This window comes from Mercurialis annua, linkage group LG5, assembly GCF_937616625.2.
Source record: "Mercurialis annua linkage group LG5, ddMerAnnu1.2, whole genome shotgun sequence".
In the NCBI taxonomy this organism is placed as follows: Eukaryota; Viridiplantae; Streptophyta; class Magnoliopsida; order Malpighiales; family Euphorbiaceae; genus Mercurialis; species Mercurialis annua.
Genome location: NC_065574.1, coordinates 20,298,488 through 20,318,188, shown reverse-complemented (window position 1 = coordinate 20,318,188; position 19,701 = coordinate 20,298,488). Strand labels below are relative to the sequence as shown.

The 19,701-nt window shown below is 36.4% G+C and overlaps 1 protein-coding gene across 1 annotated transcript; it reads right to left on the bottom strand.

Moving 5' to 3' along the window:
* Positions 1-18,993: 18,993 nt before the first annotated feature.
* On the bottom strand, positions 18,994-19,701 carry LOC126681680 (secreted RxLR effector protein 161-like). Its single transcript, XM_050377233.1, has 2 exons — positions 19,259-19,701; positions 18,994-19,156 (listed from the first exon to the last, which is right to left on the bottom strand). The coding sequence occupies exons 1-2, from the start codon at positions 19,699-19,701 to the stop codon at positions 18,994-18,996; spliced, it is 606 nt and encodes a 201-aa protein (XP_050233190.1).

Below are 19,701 nucleotides of genomic sequence, written 5' to 3'. Positions count from 1 at the left end.
CAGCTTTCTTTTATTTGGGCGATGCCATTATATTTGACAAAATTAACATCTTTGGGTCAAACCCTTACTTTGGCGGTATCTTTGAGTTTTACTCTTTTTAATGAGTAATTATTTCTTCAAGGTTATTCTTTTTGTTTTCTTTTATGCATATCTTTTTCATTTTGAGAGTTTTGTTTTCTTCTTTTAAAGAAACGAGTCCTTCAAAATCCCCCACAAATACACTAATCTCATAGGATATTTATGCTCGTTTTTGAGATCGTGTCATTCAATTTGTTTCGTTGATTTTCCTTGATTTTAATTCTTTTTGGGCGGATTGCCTGCTTTTGTTGTTGGGCATTTTTCGCATTCTTTTTATTTTTTTGAGCGTTTCTCCTTTCTTTCACATTCCTTTTATTTTTTTAGCATTTCGCCTCATATATTTCCTTGGAGTTAATTTAAACCCCTTTTTGTTTTAAGAGTTAACCTAAACTCTTGGATTTTAAAGTTAATATAAACCTTTTAGTTTTATTTAAGGTTCGGGCGAACCTATCTCTTTTTCCCTTTTGGGGGTTTTTTCTTCAAGTTTCAAGAGAACCTATCTCTTTTTTCCTCTTGGTTTTTTTTAAGGTTTAGGCGAACCTATCTCTTCTTTCCCTTTTGGGGTTTTTCCTTCGAGGTTTGGGCGAACCTATCTCTTTTTTCCCTCTTGGAATTTTGATTCAAGATTCGGACGAAACTATCTATTTTTTCCCTTTTGGTTAAGCCTTGACTTATTCTTTTTTGACGTAGCCTTCTTGGTCAATTATTCTTCTCTTCATGTCTTGATTTTTGTTTCTTTTTAGTTCTTCTTACTTTGTTTGATTGTGCTTTTTTGCGGTTTTTTCTCCGCTCTTTTACTTCTTATAGGAGTTCCTTCTTCATCCATTTGTTCGTTTCGCCCGAGATTTTCTCCTTCATTTTTGCATCGTTTCACTCTCCATTATTTCGAATGGTGTTCCATTTATTGATTTCTTTCTCCATCTTCATTATTATTCTGGGTAAAATTTATTTGATTTTTTGTTTCTTCTCTTTTTTCGGCCTTTAGGTTTTTTTCTTTTCTTTCATCGATTTTTGTTATGTTTCCTACGTTCTCTTTACTCCTTGCAGGAGTTCTGTTGCCACCATCTCTCGCTTTATTTCCCTTTTTCTGGATTTCTCTTGTTTTTATAATTATTAGATCTGAGTTATTTACTTCCGCCAATTGTTTGTCTTTTCTCTTTTCCTTGATCGAGTTCTTCTTGAAATTTGTATCTCTTCCTTCATCTTTAGGAACTATTTCTCATTTTCTTTTATTTACATTAGGATTTCGGTCTTATTTGTGTTGAGCGGTGTGTAGTTTCTTTCATTCTCTCTGTTATCGTATCTATTTTATGGGGCGAATTGCCTGTTATCATCCTGCTTGTGACTTCTCCCTTCGCTTTGATTTTTGTGTATCATTTAGCTTTTATTTTTTGATTCTTTGGCCTTTTTCTCTTTGCCTCGTAAGATTTTTCTTTACTATTTCAACTGATAAGGGCGAGCACTGTAATTTCGGTCCGTCTAGATCTGACTCTTTATTTTTCATTTTTCAACATCTTTACTATTTTTTCTTCTAAGCCGCCATCCGCTGCGTATGCGATTTTTCTTTGGGATGGGGATTCAGAGGACTCCTTCTTCTTCTTTCTGATTTTTTTTTCAGAGCAGAACTTCTTCCTCATTTACACGCTTGTGTTGCCTTTAATTTTAATTTTTGCCTTTGGGGCAATTTCTTCCATCGCCTTCTGAGATATTTTGTCTTTTGGTCCTTGGGCCATTACTCTAGTTTTGATTTTTGCCTCTAGGGCAGTTTTCATTTTTATTTTCGCCTCTTTGGCGATTTCTTCCGTTGTCTTCTGGGACATCTCGTCCTTTGGACCATTTCTCCTATTGTTTCTTCGGGGTGTGATTTTTTGATTCTCATGTTGTTGTTTTTTTTAGATCGTATTTCGCTGTGAATATGGTTTTACTCCAATGTGGAGATTCGAAGGATTCGTCTTTGTCTTCCTGATTTTTCTTTTTGGATTGGGCCTTGTGGGGCTCTTTTTTCTGTTCCTCTTTCCTACCTTTTGCTTTTTGTTGGATCATTTTTCCTTCGTTTCTCTTCTTGAATTTAGGCTGCTCATGGCTTCGTTTTGATTTTTACCTTTTCGGGTGGTATTTTTTTGATCTTCTCCGTTTTGGCATTGTTTTTGTTTTCTTCATTCCTTCCATCGTCCTTGTTTCTCGTTGTTTCTAGGGGTGTTACACTCTTCTTCATTATTTTCGAGTAGTATTCCCTTTATTTTGTTGATTTATTCTTTTCCTTTAACTTCCTGGGACATCTTGTCCTTTGGTCTTTGGATCGTTTCTTCAATTTTGATTTTCGCTTTTAGGGCGATTTCTTCGTTCGGCTTCTGGGACATCTTGACTTTATGTCCTTGGACCATTTCTATAGTTTTCGTTTTTGTCTCTTAGGCGATTTTTTGATTTTTCTTTGATTGCAACTTTTGCAGCTTTTTCTCCACTTTTTACTCTTGATCAAAATTTCCCATTCATATATTTGTATCGCCTTCGTTTTTTCTTTCGGATCATCTCTCTTTTCGCCTCTTGGGCCACTTCGCTTTTCGCCTCTCTGTCCATTTTGTTCTTTATTTTTGTTGGGCGTTGTTCGCCTAGTTTTCTTGATTTTTTGGACATTTCGTATCTTTTTTCGCAGTACTCTTCTAATTGGCAAGCACTAATCTTTCTTTAATGAAAGAATTGGCGTATATTATCCAGCATTTCTCTTTTTATTTTCCTTCATCTTCTATGTTTATGTTTGTACTTTATAAATTTCGAATAGTCCAATAATGGACTTCACGATATTGCATATTCAAGTAGCAAATTTATTACTTAATAAAGAAAACTAATGATACCAGATTTATTTCATATGCTATATTTGATTATTTTCTTCTTAGCTAATTAGTCTTTTGTAGTCATGCAATATACTCTTTTTATATGATTTCCTAATTAGTAAAGATCTCATATATATAGCTATTTGTACTCATGTGCTTAATTAAAATATTGTCAAGTTATTCATGTATATATCTTTTCTAAAAAGCAAAGATCTCATATAGTAATATGTATGTGCTTAATTAAAGCATTGTAAATTTATTCATGTATAAACCTTTCATAATAAGTAAAGATCTCATTTGTTTTAGAGTACAATTATAATTTGTACTGAGACAAAAAATATTTATTTTGATAGATTTAATGGTAGTAGAATCCATTAAGGAGTGAATTAATCATTCATTAAAATTCATTATACTGGAAAGTATTTTTTAGCCAATAAAATAAGAAGTTTAATACCTTATAATGTAATTTCGATTTTAATTTATTTATTCTTGCGGGCGACATGTTGGAGTTACGACATGACAAATTAATTTTACATGTAATAAAATATTTAATGAGTTTGAGAATTTATAGGTGTAGAGATGTATAATTTCCGATGCTTTTATCCAATCATCTTTTCAATAAAATTTGAAGAGAATTATTGAGCTCAGCCACCTTGCAGCTGCTTTAACCATTTAAAATGACGTGCTTGCTTCCTTTTCCATGCAACTGGTTTCATTTGACATGCTTCCTTTTAATTCCATATTAAACTTAAGAACAAAGGATCAATTCACCCCCTCAACTTGGCACGAAATATCAAATAAGTCATTTCTAGCGTTTTTGGATCAAACAGACCCGCAATTTTGCAAAATCGTACAATTCGCACCCTCCTTATGAGAGTGTGTTACACTCTCCGGTTTTGATGGTAAAAAATTCAAATTAGTACTTAATATTTCTTTTACTTTCTGGTTTAATGCTTAATAATTTTTAAATTCCAATTTTTTCCCTTATATTTTAAAACTTTAAAAATCAATTTACTTTTTAAATAAAAATTTAGCGACTAAATTTCTTTTTCTTCCCTTCTTCTTCCCTTCCACTTCCCTTCCACCATACCTTTCATGTTTTCCCTTTTTCTTTTTCTTTTTCTTCCGTTCACCCTTCATCGGATTCCTCCGCTATCGCCGTCCTCCATTTTCAGCAACACCCCCTTCCCCTTCATCTTCGTTCTCGTTTGATAACAGATCTGTTCTCAGACGAGAACAAATCTGTTTCTCTTCTGAGAACAGAACCGCTGTTCTCAGACGAGAACAGAAGTCTGTTCTCGTTTGAGAACATATTACTTCTGTTGTCAGACGAGAACAGATGGCCTGTTCTCGTCTGAGAACAGATGGCCTGTTCTCGTCTGAGAACAGGTCCGCTGTTCTCGTCTGAGAACAGATTCCTCCTGTTCTCAGACGAGAACAAATGGCATATTCTCGTCTGAGAACAATGGCCGGGGGTGGCCGGTGGTTGAGGAGTTGGCGGTTTCCGGTTGATTAATTTTGGGTATTTAATTAGAATAATTAGGTGTAATTGTAATTTTAATTATGTTTAATTAGCATTAAATTGGAATTAATTAAGATTAATTTTTTTAGTTAGGTAATCCACTCTCCCTTTTTGTGTCAGAAGGGTAAATTTGAGCCGGTTTTGCTAAGTTGCGGGTTGAATTGATCCGGTTTTGTTAAGTTGCGGGTTAAATTGTACCAAAATCGTTCAAAATGACTTATTTGATATTTTGTGCCAAGTTGAGGGGGTGAATTCCTTTGTTCTTTAACTTAATTTTGGCAAACTTCAACAATTTAAATGACGCGCTTGCCAACAAATTCTTTAATTGACATGCTTAGCTCATATAAATGGCCGATGTTTCCAACTCTTCCTAATTACTTCGTTTTTAGTCAGAAATTCCATGCAATTTATGCGCTAATGCCATAAATATAGAAGTTTTCATCCAGTTTCCGTCAGAAGCCATTCTTTCAATAAAATTTGTTGGTTCAGGAAATCTCTTTCAATGAATTTTTGAAACTTTTTCCACAGACGGCGCCAATTGATGAATCCGGCTTTCGTGACGGGTTATAAATCTCCTTTGACAGCCTTTGACCTGCAATACAAGGGTTAGACTGCTCATCGGACGGTGGTTGTCCGATGGGCGCTCTGATGTTTAAGTCAGTATTGAGCTCAAAAGAGTATTGTAATTGTAATATGTTATGTGTTTAGACATACCTCAACCTCTTTATATAGTAGTAGTGAGTAAATATCTTGTAGAGTTCAAATAGAAAAGGGATTCCTATTTGGAAGAAATGGAGTTTATTTAGGAATGAATCTCCTCAACAAGGTTATCTTTCTTGAATAGGAGTATGATTCTGAATAGGAATGTATTTCCTTATTCTTCTAGGATATTTAGGTCTTCCAGAATCTTCCTTTATTATTGATTTCCAGATTCCTGGATCCTTAAATGTCAATATCTGGATCTTACCACCGAATCCCATAGGATTCGGTATTCTGTTATTATGGCGAATACGTATAAATTCTTCTTAATCTTAATTTTCTAATATATTCGCCTTTGGCGAGTCTCGAGGTCCGCCGGCGGGCGAATCACACAAGACCCAATTCATAATATTCCGATATCCCAATTATTTAACAAATTTTTTACCAAGTGACAATTAAAACAAATTTACATTTTAAGTTATACTAAAATTTTGAAAATATTAATTTTAATACATAATTTTTAATTTATATTTTTCAAATCTAGTCGTACTAAACTTTTAAAAATATCAAAAATTCATTATATTTTCTAATTTACATGTCTAAATTAATATTAGAGCTTATTAAGTAAAAAATATTTATTAACAATTTGTAATTTGGATTTACTAGATTAAATTTTTTATTATTTAACAGTTTTTTTATTATTTAACAATTTTTTTACAAAGTCACAATTAAAATAAATTTACATTTTAAGTAATAGTAAAATTTTAAAAATATCAATTTTAGTATACAATTTTTAAATTTATAACTTTTAAATCTAGTCGTACTAAATTTCAAAAATATCAATAATGTCATTAATCCCATTTAAACTGTAATTCGAATTTTCTAGATGTCAAATACGATATTATCCCATTTAAATTGTAATTCAAATTTTTCATATTAAATTTTTTATTATTCAATAAATCTTTTATAAAGTCATATTTTCTCTAATAATGCTAAAATTTTAATAATATCAATTTTATATATAATTTTTAAATTTATATTTTTCAAATCTATTCATACTAATTTTTTAAAAGTTTCGGATTTTCACTAATTATTTAAAAATATTTCTAAAATTTCACAAAAATAATAAAAATTCACTATATTCTCCAGTTTACATTTCTCTAAAATTTACACTTCAATCAAATTTAATTTACACATTAATCTAATTTAAATGTTTTGTAATACATATTTTCAAAAATCTCACTAAATCTAACTATATTTATATATCCTAACTATTTTTCAAACATTATATACATACTAATAATTAAAAATAATATACTTATAAATTTTTAAAACTCGCCTGATGTAGTCGTTGTTTAAATTTCTTTTCATCCGACAATTCCGCCAAAAAAAATACTCCACCACGAAAACTGACTCCGCAAAATCTTCCTCACAAATTTTTCTCTATGAAACCTCTCTATTGCCGAATGAAAATAACCTCTCAACTGAATATTTTCTAGGATATGTTATGCTGCTGCCGAATGAGAAGGGGTAAAGAATTTCCACTTTTATAGCGGTTGTGGCTAGCAAAAGCCTTCTGTGAGCCACAACTACCGAGTAAAAGGGAATTTATTCCCTTTTCCTGCACAACATACATGGAATAAATTCTGTCTGTGACTCGCAGAAGTCTTTCTTAATTATTATTCCTTAATAATTATTTTATATTTATCAAAATTTTAGTAATTATTCACCTTCTTCTTTCTAACTAGCTCTAATTAATTACAATTTTTTTATTAAAATAAATTGAAATCTAACTAGACCAATTAAACCTAATGTAGACACCTTTTTTTGGATAAGTAAAAGTGATAAGAGACTGTTTGCTCCGGCCCAGAAGGTGGTTTATGGACCTAAAATATGTCACAACCCAGGACTTGGTGAGAGAAAGGTGAATGGGTTTATATGGAAAATTCAGCCCAATAGAAGCCATATATATCTTTAGTTCTTAGTTATTTATTTCTCTAAAAAGAGATTGAATCTCGTTAGGATTATAATTCTTAATTAGGTTTGTTCCCTATAAATAGTCAGGTTTATTGTATTGTTTTTTTATCAACACATCATTAATCAAAACCAAAACTCAAGCTTTTTTATCCTCAATCTTCGAATTGAATCTTAGTTTAGGAGTACAATGACATTAATTTCGCTTGGATGTCAGGATTCCCATTTTAATAATGTTAGTTAAAACGAACGGCGGTAACGTCATTCACAATTTGGGTATCATCATTCAAATTCGGGTTACGTCATTCGAATTTGAAACACGTCATTCATATCCTGTTTACCTCATCCAAAATTACCGGTTAAATCATCACTACCTAATGTTATCCATTTATAAATTCAAAGGTTCGAGCGTTAGTGAAAACCTCGCAAACATCTTTCAGCACAAAGACCAGAGTTTTTACGGAGGATTACAGGGAAACTCGATCTCAAAGCTGAGCTAAGTTGGAAAGGAAGAGTGAATCAACAGAATATTCGAACCCGAATATCATAGCAATCATGGCCAAAGGTGATAAGCAACAACAACAACTACCAAAAGAGACCCAACAAACCTCTGTTGATGGGGTTATCTCCAGCTCCAAGCCTAAAGAAGACGATATTGATATCGAGAAAGAATTGGGAAGATTATTCACGAGAGATCCCACCAACTCACCCTTAATTATCTAGGGCCGATTTTTCCACTATAAGAGACAAAATAGCTCAAGAAAATTGGCATATGTTTGATGGGGATATGCAACAAATGTCCAATGCACTCAAAGCGATATTGGCCGATCAAGCCATCGTACAACAGCCGATCATGAAAAATTTGAACAATTTAACTTGTTCAATGGACAACTTGGATAAACTCTTTTTCGGACAACCTATGGCCGATCAGAGTAATCGAAGGGTCGATTTTGCTTCTACATCAAATAAGTTTGGCGTCAATAATAGTCCGGCCAAAATAGGGCAATCGCCTAACAAAATGGGAACTACCTATGAGTCAGTCTGATTATTGACACGCCCTAACATGGAGGCTCAGGGAAAAGGTGATTCCACGGCAACACAAATGCCTAGTTCTCAAGGTTATGAGTTCCTACCAAATCAGCAGTACCCAGCCCAAAAAGCATTCTCCGGAGGTGATAACCTTATGATTGGGGATGACAATAATTTGTACAATCGGGGGCAATTACTTGACGAGTTTGAGAAGTTAATTAGGCGTAGACTTGAAGCCAATGTCGTGGCCCTCATACATGAAACCATACCCTGACTGGATAGATAAATTATAACCATTCCCTAGGGGTTATAAGGTACCTAAATTCAACTTGTTTTCAGGAGAATAGAAGGACCATTTAACGGTAGAACATGTTGCTAGGTTCTCGGGTCAATGTGGTGAGGCATGAGCTTATGTTTTTTTGGAAATTACGCTTATTTGCGAGCTCCTTTACTAAGATGGCATTCACATGATATTCCAATTTATAGCCTAACTCCATCATCTCGTGGAAACAGTTGGAGATGAAGTTCCACGAGGAGTTCTACCGAGCACCAGATGTCACCCTCGCTAATTTCGCAAGAATCTCCCGACTGCCGAGTGAAACGGTGGAGAAATACATAAGGCGGTTCAGAAATTTGAGAACAATGTGTATGACCCAAATCTTTGAGGCCGATTGTGTGCCCATGGTAGTGAAAGGGATGAATTTTTCCATGAGAGAACATTTTGAGGGACATCGTTTCCAAAACTTGTTTGAACTCACCAACAGGGTGACGAGCTACGAGAGGTTACTTCAGAAAAAGGAACAAAGGTGGGGTTCCTCAAAAGGGACATATTACCGAGACCAGCTAGATGTGGCGGTGATTTCAGACAATGAAGAAGAAGTGTCGGATGGCGAGATATGCATGGCCGAATTCTTAGGCAAGAAACCCACAAAGTGTGCAACACTGAAAAAGCCAGGGTTTTTCAAGAAAAATAAGGTATCGTTAATACAAAAGGAGTACTCATTCAATCTCACAAGAGATGACGACATCTTTGACGCACTGTTGAAGGATGGACAGATCGCCCTATTTGAGGGTCATACCATTCCATCAATTGATGAATTGGTCAGAAAAGACTACTGTAAGTTTCATAACTCGTGGAGGCATAACACAAATAATTGTGTTGTGTTCATGAATGTGATCCAAAAAGCCATAATTGAAGGGAAGTTGCTTTTCCCAATCAAAAAGGAGGTCGATGCTAAATATGTGGTGATTAATGCCATTCGGCCAAATTTTGATCGCGTCCCGGGCAGCAGACAACTAAGAGAAAAGTGGGATCCAAGGAGGTCGCGGCAGATAATAGTTGTTCAGGATCAGAAAGGAGTACAACCTACTAATAACCAAAAGCGCACCAGACAAGTGCTTGAAATAACTTGCCCTTCTTGCAAGAATTGCCTCCCGGCTACAACCAACAAAAGGGAGGCAAGAACAAACCCTAAGACCTTCAAGCCAAATTCGCCAACGGAGAAATGACAAAGACATACCCCATCAAGGAAAGAAGGAAAGTCAGTGTTTAAAAAAGTGTTTAGGCCAACGGAGGCGACCCCTCATATGACAAAGACGCAGAAGCGGAGCATGCAGACGTTGCGTCAAGAATCCTGGTCTTTAGCTTTGAAAGGAGTTGAGATTACAGAAGGCTTGTTTGCCAAAAATCTAGGAAAATACACCGGCAAGGCCTCGGTCAAACATCGTGTAACCGATGTCAGGGAACGTCAAACTAACATATCAAAAAGCCAATTATCGAGAAGATGGGGGCAAAAGTAGAGGAAGTGAGAAGAGCTCTGAAGCATAATAATCGGCCATAGGGAGAAATCGCCCATTCCCCAGTACACAAGATTCGCAAGATATGGGTTTAGAAGAAATAAGACGCAAAACCCATCGAGGTTACGTCACCCGTAGCTGGTAAAGCTGATGAAGAGTCGAACAACTCTGGGAAGCCCTCATAGAAGGACGTGGTGATAACCAACACCAATGGGTAATTAAAGGCATGGGTACCGGTATAGAGGGACCTATTTGTGTTGAGTAGAAATGGACAACTCAAGGCGTAGGTTTCCGAAAAACGATGAGCATAGCAAAGTCCAAGTAGTAATGTTGCCCGAGTCTTACAAAAATAAACTGGGACAGAAGGAGATACTAGATGGGGACGTCGTCATCCTAGATGAAGACAGTGCTAACTCATCAGCGGTGGTATCATTAAGCAAGCCACCTGCCAGAATGACAAGACACATCCGGCCATTGTACATGAGGGCCGATGTGAACAAAGTACCAATCAGAAGGGTACTAATTGATAACAGCATAGGAATAAACATATTGCCGTCACGGATGTTGAAAAAACTCGGCATTGAGCGGTAACAATTAAAGCCAAATGATGTTTACATGACTGACTTTGTAGGAGGCGAAATCCCAACTAAAGGGTACATCAGCCTGAAAATTAAAGTAGGCCGAGTAGAGACAGAAGAAGGTTTCTTCGTTGTCCACGCAAGGAGCAATTACAACGTGCTACTCGGCCGTGATTGGATCCATTCTAGTATGTGCATTCCTTCTACAGTGCATCAAATGTTGATATTATGGAGGGAAGATGAAGCCGCTAAAATCTTCTAGGGTGACCCGAGCCCTTTCGGAGAAGATAACAACGTGTTGGAAGCGATGGTGTATGATGACTAGGTGAAAAACATCCAATCTTTGAGCTCAAGGGAGAAACCAGTACCACTTAAATCACCCTCGGGGGCACGACCGATCAATTATTGTCAAACAATCCGATGATTAGACGACATCTGGAATTAAGGGACAAGGTCCGCGACTTGGCACTTAGCCACGAAATCTTATCTACAGAGTGTATTGATGAAGATCAAGACCAAGACCCTACAGGTACCTTGAAGATCGAAGACCTCAGTGTTAGTGATATGCACTAGGTCAATCATGTTTGACCATGTATTGACTTTATCTTTTTGTTGTTAATTAATTGGAACTTTTATTATCATTTTATATTATGATTAAAATACTTGAATGATTAATTCTTTCTAAGGTCATCAAGTATGTGACTTGATAGTAGAACAATTAGCTTTAATAAATAATTACATTCTATCTATCCCTACTCTTAATAGAACATTGAGACTAGTATGATGTTGATTGATGATTATGTTTTAATAATCATGCATATGAGATATTAAGTCAAATTATAGGTGTTATTTGAGAAATAAGGCACTGGATGACCCACCTTGAAATACTACATAGATCATTGTCATAAGTAATTCTCATTACAGTTATATTAGTATAATCCTTTGACCTTGAAATCACCATGAATTTCTACATAACTACTTCACATTTTGATACAGTCTTACATTATCTTTAACATGATAATGGAATAGATTGCCAATGGATATGAAAGTAACTATGTGAGAAATGTGAGTGACTGAGAAGGAATTTGTCCCTCATTTATTTGAGTAAGATATCGATGGGCCCCTTGAAAAGATAGACTGAAGGAAATGCATGGCCATGCTAAATGAATTGATAAAGAGTTATCATTTTCAGTCTACTTGGAATCAGGAAACTAATGATTGAATATTGTAAGGATGGCAATACTATGCCTTATATTAAATCAAGATATCATGAGACAAAGGGATTGAAATATTATTGTAAATGGTTAATCGAATAATCGATATTCATATAACTTGGGTAGTCATAATGTCTTGCTAGAGGCCGTGGGTCGAAATAGGAATTTTGGGCCGACTGCCAACGTTATATGAACCTACAGGGTCGCACACTAAAAACAGGCCCAAAACATGTCTATAAGCCTAAGAAAATAATTTGATAAATAAATATTATAAGATATATTTCGAATATATAGTTATAGAATTGAATTAATAGTCAATTCGTTTTAAAATAAATAGTTGTCTTAGTTATAACTATATAATAACTACATATTATTAGTTATTGTTTAAATATAAATAATTATTAATTAAGTGAATTTCGAAATTGGAGATAATGGTTATCTTTAAGGTATTATCTTTTTAAGATAATTAATTAAGTATATTTATCAATAAGAGTTTTGATAAATATCAACTTATAAAGTTATCAAATACATAGTGTTACAATGATATTGAAACACATGTATTTGACTCAAACCATAATATTGTTGTATGCCTATAAATACACACTTAGAATAGGTTAAAATATACAAAATTTTTAAATCACTAAATTCGTAATTGCTTGGTGAAGCAATAGTGCTAGCACACAAGCACTCGTTTTTGCAAAGGTCTGTTTGTGTGAATACTCGTAGAGGACGCATTTTTTGGAGGCGTTTCTGTTCTGAGGCAAGGTATCACCAAAGTGAACCGCCTATCTTCCTTCCTACATGCTGATTGAATTCGACATTCAAGTAAGTTTTAATTATACAACTTGTCTTACTATTCGAATAACATGGATCTTACTTGGATTTTTGATAAAAAAAATTAAAATCCGCTGCGTTATGAACCTAGAAAACCCAACACTCAAAATAGCAACTGGAAAGTTGGAAGACAATCCTGCACAAGTCCAGGATGAATTACAAGAGGTTAATTTGGAAACCGAGGAATCACCCAAACCCATCTACATCAGTGTTAATCTTGATGACGCCTTCAAGAAAGAACTACTTTGCGTTACTTTGTGAATACAAAGATTATTTTGCATAGTCATATGCGGAAATGCCAGGTCTTGATAAATCAGTCGCGAGCATAAGCTGCTGTTGAAAGATGACTTTTGTCCATTTAGATATCCACTTTGGTGCATGTCAAAGGAAGTTGAAGAGCTCATCAGAGAAGAGATTAATCGGCTAAAAGATGCCAATTTCATATGAGAAGCTAAGTACACAGAGTAGTTAATCCAACATAGTGCCTGTGATGAAGAAAAATGGCAAGTTAAGGGTTTGCGTTGATTTTAGAAACTTAAATCTTGCAACACAAAAGGATGAGTACCCGATGTAGTGGCTGATATGTTGATTGACGGAGCAGTGGGTCACACCATACTTAGCTTCCTAGATGCTCACTCTGGGTATAATCAGGTACCCATTAATGAAGCCGATGTATCGAAAACTGCATTTAGATTTTCTTGGACCGATCAGAGCATACGAGTGAATTGTGATGCCTTTTGGTATGAAGAATGCTGGCACAACTTACCAAAGAACCATGAATAAAATATTTGAAGGGTTAAGTTGCCTCAAGGTATATATTGACGACGTTGTTATCAAGTCATGTACAAATGAGGTTCATCTGGCCGATCTCAAGAGGGTATTCGAGCCAATAAGAGCTAACGGCCTAAAGATGAACCCACTAAATGCACCTTCGGAGTATCGGCCGAGAATTTCCTAGGTTTCTTGGTTCACCAGCCGGGGTTGGAAGTCAACAAGAACAAAGCCAAGGCGATAATTGATGCTGAACCTCCAAAGATTAAGAAGCAATTGCAACGTTTGGTTGGCCAAATAAATTTTCTAAGACGATCCATTCCCAACACAACTGTCCGATTACGTAGTTGGAGTGTCCTACTGAGAGGGAAAGATGTCGACCAATTTGTGTGGAGTGTCGAACAATAGCAAGATTTTGACGAGCTGATAATATATTTGGCTAAAGCACCTATTATGATGCCTCCAAAGCCGAACCAGCCGTTGTTATTATACATATCGGCTGCCCATCAATCGCTAGGGTGTATGCTCACCCAAGAAGATTAAGGAGTTGAGAGATCGGTCTATTATCTGAATAGGGCTTTGACCGATAATGAAATTCGATATTCAGATATTAAAAAGCTATGCCTTTGCCTATAATTCACATGTTGCAAGTTGAGGTACTATATGTTACCAATTGTCGTCTATGTCCTATCCCAAACAGACGTAATTAAGTACATCTTGTCTCGTCCTTACCTCGAGAATTAGATAGGGAAATGGGCAGTAGTGATGTCTGAATTTACTTTAGTATACGTACCTCAAAAGGCGGTCAAAGAGAAAGTCCTAGCGGATTTCCTAGCCCATTACCTCGAGGCCGAGATAAAGGAAGAGGTGGCTTGTTGCGACATGATTCATTGGAAGCTTTGGTTCGATGGGTTGAGGACTGCAAAAGGGGCCGCAGCCGGAATTGTTATTATTTTACCGTTCTCGTTATTAAATGTCTTATGCTTTAAACTTTAAGTGTACTAACAACCAAGCTGAGTATTATGCATTGATAATTGGCCTTGAGATCCTGGTCGAGCTGAGGGCAAGGACGATTCAAATCAAGGAAGATCCAATGTTGGTAATTAAACAGGTGAATGACGAGTTCAAGTGCGAGTCCGAGCTCTTAATCTGATATTGCAACAAAGCGAGGCATCTTATTGATGGTTTTTCAGAGTTTTAGCTTGAATATGCCGACAGGGAAGAAAACACGAAGCCAACAACTTGGCTCAACATGAAAGTGGACACAAACTATGTCGGGAGTTCAAAGCAATACAGACAGATACCCTAAATCTGCACACTGGGGGCAACAAAAGCTTTTAAGCTATTCATTCCATTTATCAGTTGGTTTTCACTATGGACAGGAGAAGTGAAATTATCAACTAGTTCAATTCACCGGACATGACAGACAGGCGATTGCGAACTATTTCCCTCAACTATGTGGTATTAGCATCAAAATTATATAGGAAAAAGGGTGACGGTCTGCTTTTCATGTGTATTGGTCCAAAAGAAGCCATATCGACTATGGCCGAAGATCACAAAGGAATCGCTGGAGCACATCAAGCTGGCCCAAGGATGAGATGGTTTATCCATTAATATGGCTTTTACTGGCCTAAAATTGAACAAAATTGCATCAAATATGCGAAAGGGTGCGAAGCGTGCCAAAAATATGGACTTGTGCAACATGTCCCGGCCGAGACATTACATTCTATAATCAAACCTTGGCCTTTACGAGGTTGGGCAGTGGATCTTATCGGTAAAATTTACCCACCTTCGTAGAAGGTCATACATTTGTGATTATAGCCACCTGATACTTCACCAAATGGGTAAAGGCAATACCACTAAAATTGCCCAGTCAAGAAGCGGTTATTCATTTTTCAAGAGTTTTATTATCCACAGACACGGGTTTCCAGAGTCCATCACCACGGATCAGTGAACAATGTTCATAATAGGCGATATTGTTTTCTTCACAAAACAAATGGGGTTCAAATTGATCCATTCTACACCCTATTATGCTCAAGCTAATGATCAGGCTGAGGCAACCAAGAAAACCATTAAGGGTATCATTCAAAAAAAGATCAAGGACAACCTAAGGCAGTGTCACCAACTTTTATCAGAAGCAGTATGGCGAATCGCACCAGTCAAAAATCGACAACAGGTACTGAAATCCCAAATGCTGCATTAGAGGGGGGGGGGGTTTGAATATGGTGTTTTAAAATTTAAGAAAATATTAAGAGATAGAGATTGACACAAGGGATTTAGACTGGTTCAGATCACAAGTCGATCCTACTCCACTACTCAATCAAAGATTGAGATTTTGATAATTCACTAATATGTGTTTTAAAGCTTATCACAAACTAATACAAAAAGAGATTTTCTAAAACTAATCTCAAACTTACAAAGTGATTTTTCAAGGCTAATCACAAATATACAAATAGTAAATGATTAATCAAACAATTGATAATCAACAACAAGAAAGGAAAGCAATCAATGTAAATTGATGCACAATAAGTGGTTTAGAAATAAGAAATTGAATGCTTGTAATCTTTGGTTGTTGATAATGTGTCTAACCAAATAAATGCGGTAGACAAAGGGTATTTATAACCCCAACAACCTTCCCTTGAAGCTTCTAGATCAAAGTACAAATTTGCTCTGAAAAAGTCCATGTCGCGCCCGTGATGTGGTTCTTCACGCCCGAGATATTTGAAATTCTGGTATTCTGCCAATGGGTGCAAGCCAAGTGTCACCCTTTGGTAGGGGTGCTCGAAAAGAGCCATTGGACCTTCAATAGTCACATTCATCGCGCCCGTGATGAATGTGCACCGCCCGTGTTGAAAGTCAAAACCCTAAGGGGTTTCGGTCAGCCTGGGAATCACACTCGTGATTGTCTATATCACGCCCGAGATTGATGTATCACGCCCGTGATGAAAAAGGCGTCTCGGGCGCGATATGCTGCTGGAACTAGTCGAAATTTGGATTTTTTAATTCTTGCTAGAAAGCTCCGATTCGACCAGGGATGGTTTCTATATGTTCCTACACACTAATAAACATGATTAGGCTCTTTAAATTGATTGTCAAACTCAAAATTAGTGTTCAAATGAGACTTGGTCCAACAATCTCCCCCTTTTTGATTTTGACAATCAATTTACGGAAATGACTAAGTTAGTGGGAGTTCAAATGAACTTTGGCTCCCCCTCACTTTATGCACTATAATTTAAATAAATTAAGACAAGCATAAAGTAAATGCGATTTTAAAAACTTAGGCATTTTAGTAAAAATTGCACTTTTGAGAGATATGAATAAAAAATTGAAATGCAAATATCTCTCCCCTTTTGTCAAGATCAAAAAGAGTTAGGGGCATCATCAAAGTGAAATAAAATGGAAAGTAAACAAGTAGGAACATCGAATCAAAAAGATCATAAATAATAAACTAGAGATAACAAGAATAAAAACAACACTTACATTAACATTTAGGGACATAACAAGGCTTGCACAAAAATTAAACACATAAGGGCACGTAATCCACAACTAGGTAGGATTTATAAGGCATTTTTGACAAAGGAAAAATGCAAAAACTTAAAGCGTAAAACATATGAAGGGAAATGCATGAAATGAATGAAATGCAAATGATCAATCCTCTTTATCAAGGCCATCAAAATCTTCTTCCTCATGTACCGAAGTATAAACCGGAGAAGGCGGCAATTGAGCATCGAAGCGGTTCCGCAAACTGCCAAAATCGGACCGTAAGCCACCAAACTCCGTTTCCATCCTTCCAAAGCGATCCTCCAAATTGTTGAAACGGGAATCCACATTCGTTTCCAACAAGTTCATGCGTCCAAACATCCGCTCATTTTGAATATATATATGAGTGAGAGCATTTGATTGGTGCTAGAAACGGGAGTCGGATCCATTGTCGGAGTCGGAATTTCCGGTTCTTGGAAAACGCTAATTGCTTAATCTTCAACTTGAGCTTGAAAAACTTCCGGAGGAGCTAGTTCTTGGAGTTTCCTTTGCCTCTTCCTAGCAAGCCTATGAACCTCTTGTTGAATCCACCTTTCCCCAAAAAGATAAATATAGTGGTGGTCATTCGTAACTTGAAAGGAATTGACTCGATTGACAAAGTAGTCAAGATCGAGAGGAGAGTCGTTCCAAGGAATTACTACGCCCGGACCTTCGCGAAGAGCGGAAGTATAGGCCTTTTCCTTCTTGACCATGGCGGTGACGAAAGAGCCAACTCGAAGAGTCCCCTTTTTCTTGCGAAGGGAAACGAAGTGCTCCATAAAATAGCGAGCACCAGAAAATTTCTCTCATTTAACCGCACACCATAAAAAGAAAAGGTCCTTAATTGGGACTTTTTTGTTTCCCTCATGCTGTACGTTGATGGAGTAAGATACTATTCGATGAAAAACAAAGAGCGGAAGAGAGGAGATGGACTTAGCAATGGCGGTTCTTGGTTCATGCTTCACATCCGCACTAATCTTCGCCCAAAACTCATTGGTGTGAAATTCCTCAACCTGGAGATAGTTAGTAGCAAAGCCTTCTTCAAAACCGAAACAATCGTCAATTTCCTTTGGGGTTAACTTGTAGATAGTACCTTTAACTTGAAATGTAACCCCATAGAACCCGGAACGATGATTCTCGTTGGTAATAATATGGAGAGTGGAGAGTACCTCTTTCATCAAATCCTCTATAGTGTCTTCACGGTTTCCGCATACAATTTTCCTCCAACCCAATGTATCAATAAACGTATAGACTTGTGCAACAAGCCCATCAGAGGTCATGTTGGATAGATCAGGGAAACGAGTGCCTTCCACTTCGGCAAGTTCCATATTAGCACGGCGAGAAGCGATTTCTTCCATATCTAAGGTCGGAAGAGGAGTTGCGGAAGAGGTTTGCCCCATAGGGCGCTTGTCTTTTGAAGTAAGGGCTTTCTTGGGTGCCATGATATGAGTGATATGAGATGATAGATGAAAAAAGGTAGAAAATGTGAAGTTTAGGGACTAAAAATGAAGATTTTTGCTTAAGAAAAATGAGAAAATATGAGAGAAGGATTGTAAATTAAAATGACTCTCAAAAAGGCTTTTTATAGGCCTTTAAAATCCTTAAAGCGGTCATAAACAACTAGTTTTTGAAAATCTAGTCGTTTTGACAAGTGTCAAACGGTCAAAAATTTGAAAAACAAACGTGTATCGCGCCTGTGATAGAGGAAAATAATCGTTATTTTCAAAAGCTGTCTCTATCTCGCCCGCAATACAAGGATCACGCACGAGATTCAAGAAGTGGCAAATTGATTTGCTTACTATTTGAATATCTCGCCCGCGATCTATAGATCACGCCCGAGATTCAAGCAGTGGCAAGATTCTTGCTTTCTGTTTGAATATCTCAGTGGTGATTCATACATCTCGGTCGTGATACATGACATTTATGCAAAAAAATGCAATTTTCACACAAAAGCACAATTTTCACAATGCCAAGCCTTGATTCCAACACATATAGATAATTAATGAGCAGCAAATACCAAACTTATATGAATATCATAAAATTGGATACACATACGTATTGGTCCAAACAATTAAATCAATAAAAACAAGGAAAGACACAAATCAAATAAGCAATCCAATCATGCAAATCAATTCAAAGTGCTCCCATCAAGCATACCAAGCTCTCGAAATAAAATTCATATGTTCTTCATTAAGAGGCTTGGTAAAAATATCCGCAAATTGGTTAGTTGTATCCATGAATTTGACTACAACGTCTCCCTTTTGCACATGATCACGTATAAAACGATGACGGATATCTATGTGTTTACTCCTAGAGTGTTGAATAACGTTCTTGGATAGGTTAATTGCACTAGTGTTGTCACATTTTATGGGAATGTGACTAAGTATAACACCATAATCCAAAACTTGTTACTTAATCCAAAAGATTTGAGCACGATAACAACCGGCCGCTATATATTCGACTTCTGCGGTTGACAAAGCCACGGATACTTGTTTCTTGCTACTCCATGAGATCAAACTATGACCCAAAAATTGGCAAGTCCCGGAGGTACTTTTACGGTCTAAAAGACAACCCGCATAGTCGGCATCGGAGTAGCCAAGTAGCCTAGGGTCCACATTTCTTGGGTACCAAATTCCTAGGTTCAAAGTGCCATGCAAATACTTGAAAATACGCTTAACGGCATGCAAATGAGATTCCTTAGGACAAACTTGAAAACGAGCACATAAGCACACACTAAACATAATATCGGGTCTACTAGCGGTAAGATATAGAAGGGAGCCGATCATACCTCTATACATTGTAATATCAATGCATTTACCCGATTCATCTTTTTCCAATTTTTTTGTGGTACTCAT

Bases quoted from the DNA above. Each gene is read 5' to 3' on its own strand.
- LOC126681680 (XM_050377233.1), bottom strand. From the start codon at position 19,701: ATGAGTACCACAAAAAAATTGGAAAAAGATGAATCGGGTAAATGCATT. The intron at 19,157-19,258 runs GTAACAAGTTTT...TCAACACTCTAG, and splicing joins GCTCAAATCTTTTGGATTAA to GAGTAAACACATAGATATCC.